This window comes from Balaenoptera borealis (genome assembly GCF_965194805.1).
Source record: "Balaenoptera borealis genome assembly, chromosome: 2".
NCBI lineage: Eukaryota > Metazoa > Chordata > Mammalia > Artiodactyla > Balaenopteridae > Balaenoptera > Balaenoptera borealis.
Window position 1 is genome coordinate 173,352,711 of NC_138867.1, and position 6,727 is coordinate 173,359,437.

The 6,727-nt window shown below is 51.5% G+C and overlaps 1 protein-coding gene across 1 annotated transcript; it reads left to right on the forward strand.

The window, feature by feature from the left end:
* Nucleotides 1-647: 647 nt before the first annotated feature.
* On the forward strand, nt 648-6,399 carry CCDC194 (coiled-coil domain containing 194). Its single transcript, XM_082381924.1, has 4 exons — nt 648-1,109; nt 2,875-2,971; nt 3,361-3,493; nt 3,970-6,399. The coding sequence occupies exons 1-4, from the start codon at nt 786-788 to the stop codon at nt 4,118-4,120; spliced, it is 705 nt and encodes a 234-aa protein (XP_082238050.1). The 5' UTR covers nt 648-785; the 3' UTR covers nt 4,121-6,399.
* Nucleotides 6,400-6,727: the final 328 nt, after the last annotated feature.

The window sequence follows — 6,727 nt, forward strand, 5'->3', positions numbered from 1 at the left end:
TGGGGTAGGAATGCGCTGGCCTGAAGAGCGCTGAGAAGGGCTGGAGGGGGCTAAGAGCAGGAAGTGACATCACAGACCTGCTAGGGGCCTTGCTGGGGAAGAAGAGGAGGAGGAAAGGGAGGTGGAAATGGAGGAGGGCCAAGAGGAGATAAGGGGAAAGAGGGCGGAGGGGGAGGAGGAAGATTTGACTCAGGGAAGTCTGGGGAACGGTGTGAACTCGCCTGGATCTGATTCACGTTGTAAGATCGCCCCCTGGTGGCCTAATGGAGAACGGGCAGGGAGATGGGACCGATCCACCCTTGCGTCGACCCTCTGGTTCTCACAGCCAGTCACAAAAAGTGTGGCAGCCTGAGCCAGGCCGACCTCAAATGCTCGAGTAGCCTCCCGTCTTCTAGGCTTGGTCTTTCCATGAACAGAATAGGGACAATATACCCCCAGACCCTCGCCAAGAGCCCCCTGTGCAAATGGGTGCTTTTGCACAGATGTGCTCAAGTGATTCCCACAAAGCCCTACGGGGCAGGAGCTACTGTCATCTCCGCTTCACAGAGGGGGAAACTGAGGCTCAGAGGGTCACGTGGGATGCAGATGCCAGACTGGAATCCAGGACCCCCCCAGTCCTGTCCTGGGCTCCACTAGCCTGGCCTGGCCCCTGGCGTGGGTCCAGCCCCTCCCAACAAACTTGAAGCCACCGCCAGGCAGGGCGGAACCGTGGGTGTCCCTGGCGCCCCAAGGTGCCAATTAAATGCTCGTGGCCGTCTGGGGCCAGAGCTGTGGATGGCGGCGGCATGGCCGAGCCGGGGCCGGAGCCGGGGCGCGCCAGGCGAGTGTTCGCCCTGTGCGGGGCCGCGGTGTTCCTGGCAGCGGTGGCGGCTGGAGCAGCCCTGCTGGCCTGGAATCTGGCCGCCTCGGCCTCCCGGAGGCCTCGCTGCCCAGAACCAGGGGCCAACACCACGGCGCCGCCTGGAGACCTGGTGCCCGAGGTCGAGGAACTTCGGCGCCGGCTGGCAGAGGCTGCTCAGCTCGAGGAGGCCCTGACCAGGCAGCTGAACCAGGCCGAGGGTGTCCGACAGGAGCTGGAGGAGGCCCTAAGGGCCTGTGAGGGCCGCCAGGTAGGTGGGCAGGGTGGGGGGCTGGGGAATCCAGAATATGGGGGGGAGAGGGTGCACACACATCCCTGGGGCTCCCCCCCCCCACGCCCTGTGCCTTGGTTTCCGCCATTCTTCAATTGAGGGAGGCAAATAAGAATACACACGTAATTCCTTCCAACTCCTACAATGCCAGTTCATCCTTGAGTCTACCTTCTGACCAAGAAGGTGCCACTGTCCTCTGCTATTTGCCAGATCACTGGTGGAGGCTAGGGAAGCCTCAGACCCCTAAGCCCACCTGGGGAGGCCCTGTGCTAACCCTCCCCCTAGGTACCCACTCAACATCCCACCTCCCAGCCAGTGTACAGCAGCCCTATTTCGAGAGAGGGACATTCATGTCACCTGTAATTAGGAGGCTAAAGTTGGCCTCTTGGGGGAGGTACCAGCCAGGTCCTCCCTTTTCCTCCTGCCACCCCCTTCAAACCCTTCCTTAACCCTTCCCAGCCCTGGGCCTCGCAGAAGAATCATCCTCAATGTCCCAACCATTCATGTTTATTGAGTAACTACTGTGTACCCCTGTGTCCCAGGCGCAGCAGAGGTTGGGCAGTGTATGAATTTTTGAAAATTCATGTCTTTTGAAAATTCATCCCTACACCTTTCCTGACTGCCTAAGGGAAAGAAAGGCCTGGGGCAGCCGAGGTTAAGAGCAGCCTGCACTGGGTTCAAATTCTGTCTCTGCCTCTCCATGGAGGATTCTCTGAGGAAGCCAGGCCAGTGGTTTTGCAGAATGTCTTGTTGCCGAAATCTCGGCCTCTGTACACCAGTACCAAATAGAAATACGGAGACAGAGTTTTGGAGGAAGTAGATAGAGTAGCTTTATTTCTTCGCCAGGCAAAGAGGGAACACAGCAGGCTAGCACCTCAAAAAAACTATGCTCCCCTCTCTGGGGGAATAGGGAGAAGTCTTATAGTCAGGGCTTGTAGTCTGGGGTAGCTGATAAGGATCAAGGCAGTGATGGGCTTGCATTCTTCTGGGAAATTTCAAAACGGCCACAGCTGACATCAGGCAGCTCCGTAACTGGGTGTGGTCATCTCCAAGATTATCGCTGGTGACCTTCTCTCTGAAATGAAGAAAGCTACAAGGGAGTGTTACAAGGGAGTGTGGGAGAAAAGAATGCCAGGTGCAGGATATAATTCACATAGAGTCAGAGAGTGATTAAGGAATTAGCTTTGTGTAGGACAATTCTAGTTGCATGCACTACAGATTAGTAACAGTTAAAGTGAAACTAGGATTGCTTAACTTTTATAGGCCTGCTTTTGCTGTTTCTATAGCCATTCACTCATTCCTTTGTCTTCCCGGCTTGTTAGTAGGAAAGAAAAACGCCATTTTCCACTTCTACTGTAACAGTCTCACAGAGGTGACTAAGTATACCCTAGAAACCCAATTGTCAACCACCAAATTGGCTTGTGCTGGTCTGAAACCCCAGTCCGCGAGTCTAGATATAGCTAGGATTGGAACCAGATCCTGTCGGCAGAGCTAAACCTTTTCTACATCTAGTTGGCCTAGAGTAGGGGCCGGTTGACCTGGACAAAGATCTCCTTCCAGGCAGGCACCTGTCACCACTCGGTACCCCAGACTTCAGAGGCCACGTCTGTGTTTTACAACTACAGGACCCCAAAGGTCCAAATAAAGCTCAAGGAACACCAGTGTAGTCTCAGTCTCCCCTAGAAAGGGCGGGGCCAATTCACTCCTTCTCCCTTCCCCCCCTCACTTCCCCTCCACTCCGCAGAGTCGGCTTCAGACCCAACTGATGACACTGAAGACTGAGATGGACGAGGCCAAGGCTCAGGGGACCCAGATGGGGGCTGAGAACGGGGCGCTGACAGGTGTGTTGGGGTGCAAAGTGGTGGGCAGGTCTAGAGGTGGGAGGAGCCTAGAAGGTTCCCAGCTACGCAAATGACACGTACAGGTGCAAACGTAAAGCAGACGAACGCGAAAACTTGTGAAAGAAATGCACATAATACGCAAAGGTCATGCGAATGTCAGAAAACAATGCAAATACAACAAAATATGCACACGCCGTGTAGAGATTCCCAAAAGTAATGTAAACCTATGAAAAGCTATGCAAATAACACGTAAAGGTCAGGCAAACAGCACACAAACTTAATTCAAATAAAATAAACCACGCAAATAGTAGGCAGACTACGAATTCGGAGCTGGTGTGCGAGGGGCAGGAGCCTGATCTCCAGCCTGATCCTGCCCCCTGCGCCCGCAGAAGCCCTGGCGCGCTGGGAGGCGGCGGCCACGGAGTCTGCGCAGCGGCTGGCCGCGGTGCAGCAGCGCGCGAGCGCGGCGGAGGCCGAGGGTGAAGCCTGCGCAGCCCGGGAGGCGGCGCTGCGCGAGCACGTGTGAGTGAGGGGTGGGCGGGAAGGGTCCGGGGGAGGGCGAGCCCATGCCCCTGCCCATGTGGGCGGGGCCTTGTGGAGAGTCAAAGTGAAGGTCAGGAGTTAGAACTTGGGGGGCGGGGGAGGCGCTCTTTGGGGACGGGAATCCCCCACGTTAGCGCGGGCACTCTGGAGGCACGGGTCCCTGGGGTCGGGCGCTACTGGGGACTCCGGCAAGGGCGGGGAGTGCAAGTGGAGGATGCAAGAAAAATCGAGTATCGAGCGAGGGGCCGGGGGCCTGGAGGCGGAGCTTCTGGGGAAAAGGCTGGGAGTCCCTGGGGAGGGGTCCTGGAAATGGCCAGGGGTGGAGAAGGGATGAGGGATCCTGGAGCATGGGATCTCTGGGGAGGGGGCGTTCCCAGGAAAGGCGGAAGAATGCTGGAGGGTCTCTGGGGAAGGGGGTTACAAGTGCTGACGGGACCCTCCCTCCTTCCCGGCAGTTACACCCTGGAAGCCCAGGCCGGTCCCCAGCGCAGAGTGCCACACCCCCGGACCCGCTCCGGGTCCCGACCTCGGCCCAGCCCCCGCTCGCGCTCTCGCCCGGGAACCTCCGGGGGTTGCAGGCGACCAGCGCGGCGCGCACGAGGGTGAGTCAGACCCCAGCTGGATCAGGGCTCGAGGCCAGGAGGACAGACACTGGGGGCCCTGCTGGGACACTTACAGAGGTACCCACGCTGGATGAGATGCTCAGTCGACACCCATCAACGCCCAGCTTTCGACCGACAGCCGCCCTGAACGGAAACTGTGCAGAAAGAAGACCCGACCCTCTCTCCTTGACCATCTAGTGCTAATTTTGCAGATGGGGAAATTGAGGTCCATTTGGTCACAAGGTGAGATAGTGCAGAGCTGGGACTTAAGTCCCCTCTAAGGACAAGGACAGTGCTGCCCTCATCCCACAGACGTGAGGACTTAGGGTCCACCCCTGACCTGGGAGTGACCTGAAGGGGTTACTTCTCCTCTCTGGTCCTCAGTTTACCTTGCCTGTAAAATGAGTGATCGGAATGGTGAGAGCCAGCATATCCTTGACACCAAAAGCTGACAAAAATGGCACAATAGGAAAACTACAGACCCCTCTCCCTATGAAGAGGGTACAAAACTCCCAAATGGAATTTTAGCAGAAAACCAAATAACACATTTTTAAGATACACCATAACAAAGTGACTTATGCCTGAGGTGCAGAGATGGTTCAATATTTGGAAGTCTGTTAATAAAATTCACCATACTAATGGATCAAATGAGAAAAATTCTGAAAAGATCATCAAAATAGCAACAATTTCATGTAAGTGAGATTATACAGTATTTGTCTTTCTCAGCCTGACTTATTTCAGTTAACATAATACCCTCTAGATCCATCCATGTTGTTGAAATGCAAGATTTCTTTTTTATGAGAATATTATGAGTAATATTCCATTGTGTGTGTATATACATATATATATATATAAAACATCTTCTTTATCCATTCATCTATCGATGGACACTTAGATTCTAATTTCCAGACTATAATCAGATTTTGCCAACTGTTCTGATAATGTCCTTAGTAACAAAAGAGTATCCTGGCTTACACATTGTATTAACCTGGAACATTCCTCAATCTGTCTTTGCCTTTCATGACACTGGCATTTTTTAAAAAGCCCAAGCGAGTCATTTTGTGGTGTCTAGTTTGGGTTTTTGTGATGTTTCCTCATGATTAATTGGCATTTTTGGCAGGAATGCCTCAGAAACAATTCAACCTAATAATATTATCTGCTGTTGGTATGACTATATATAGAAAACCCAAGAGAATTAATGGAAACTTTCCTATATCTAAACAACTAGGTAGAAAATCCTTTCAAAGAAAGAAAAGAAAGATCCATTTCAGATAGTGTTTTATATCCAGGAATAAACTACGTTCCTTATTATGTAAGGATCTATTCTATATTAATTTTTCAAAAAATAACTCAGTAGAAAATGGGCAAAGAACATGGGCAACCGGCATAGAAATATACAAAAAAGGGGCCCAATCTCACTGCTAGGGAAGAAATGCAAACTGAAAAAAATGTGATACCATTTCCTACCCTTTAGTTTGTCAAAGACAAAAATAAAAAACAAATTAAAAGTTTGTGAATACATTGTGCTGGCACTGCTGTTGGGAAGCAAGCAGTCCCACACACTGCTGGTGGGACTGCTCATTGGTACAACCACTTGGGAGGGCAGTTTTCCAGAATCTCTCAGAATTAAAAGTGCACATATTGTTTGACCCATCAACTCCTCTTCAGGCAATTTTTCTGCAACCATATTATTTTAATTAAAAACAATTTTTAATCTACAGCCATATTTAAATGCATACAAAATGATGGACTGAATGCAGTGGAGAATCCTGTGTCGGATCCCGGAACAGAAAAACACTTAGTGAGGAAATCAAGTAGAGTCTAGAGTTTAGTTAATAGTAATATACAAAGATTAGTTTCTTGGTTTTGACAAAGAAATTGGAAGGACCTGCATGAGCGCTATTCAGAGACTCTCTGTATTATCTCTGCAAAGTTTCTGTAAATCTAAACGTATTCCAAAGTTAAAAGTTTACTTTTAAAAAGATGAGGGTGGGGGAGAGGAGAAGTGAAGACATTATTACCACATCCTTGGTAATTGCAAAAAATTGGAAACAACCTCAGTGTCCATCAGTTGGGGACTGTTTAAAATGAGTGTCCGTCCATCTACACCACGGAATGCTATACAACTGATTTGTGTGGGGTTTTTTATTTTTTGTTTTTGGCCAAGCTGCCCGGCTTGCAGATCTTAGTTGCCTGACCAGGGATTGAACCTGTGCCCTCAGCAGTGAAAGTACAGAGTCCTAACCACTGGACAACCAGGGAATTCCCACTATAAAACTGTTAAAAAGGGGGCTTCCCTGGTGGCGCAGTGGTTGGGAATCTGCCTGCCAATGCAGGGGACACGGGTTCGAGCCCTGGTCTGGGAGGATCCCACATGCCGCGGAGCGGCTGGGCCCGTGAGCCACAGCTGCTGAGCCTGCGCGTCTGGAGCCTGTGCCCCGCAACGGGAGGGGCCGCGATGGTGAAAGGCCCGCGCACCGCGATGAAGAGTGGCCCCCGCTTGCCGCAACTGGAGAGAGCCCTCGCACGAACCGAAGACCCAGCACAGCCAAAAATAAATAAATAAATAAAAATAAAAGTAGCTATAAAATTAAAAAAAAAAAAAAAAAAC

Coding starts and splice junctions, on each gene's coding strand:
- CCDC194 (XM_082381924.1), top strand. CDS start 786: ATGGCCGAGCCGGGGCCGGAGCCGGGGCGCGCCAGGCGAGTGTTCGCC. Junction 1,110..2,874: donor GGGCCTGTGAGGGCCGCCAG/GTAGGTGGGCAG, acceptor TCCACTCCGCAG/AGTCGGCTTCAGACCCAACT. Junction 2,972..3,360: donor TGAGAACGGGGCGCTGACAG/GTGTGTTGGGGT, acceptor CTGCGCCCGCAG/AAGCCCTGGCGCGCTGGGAG.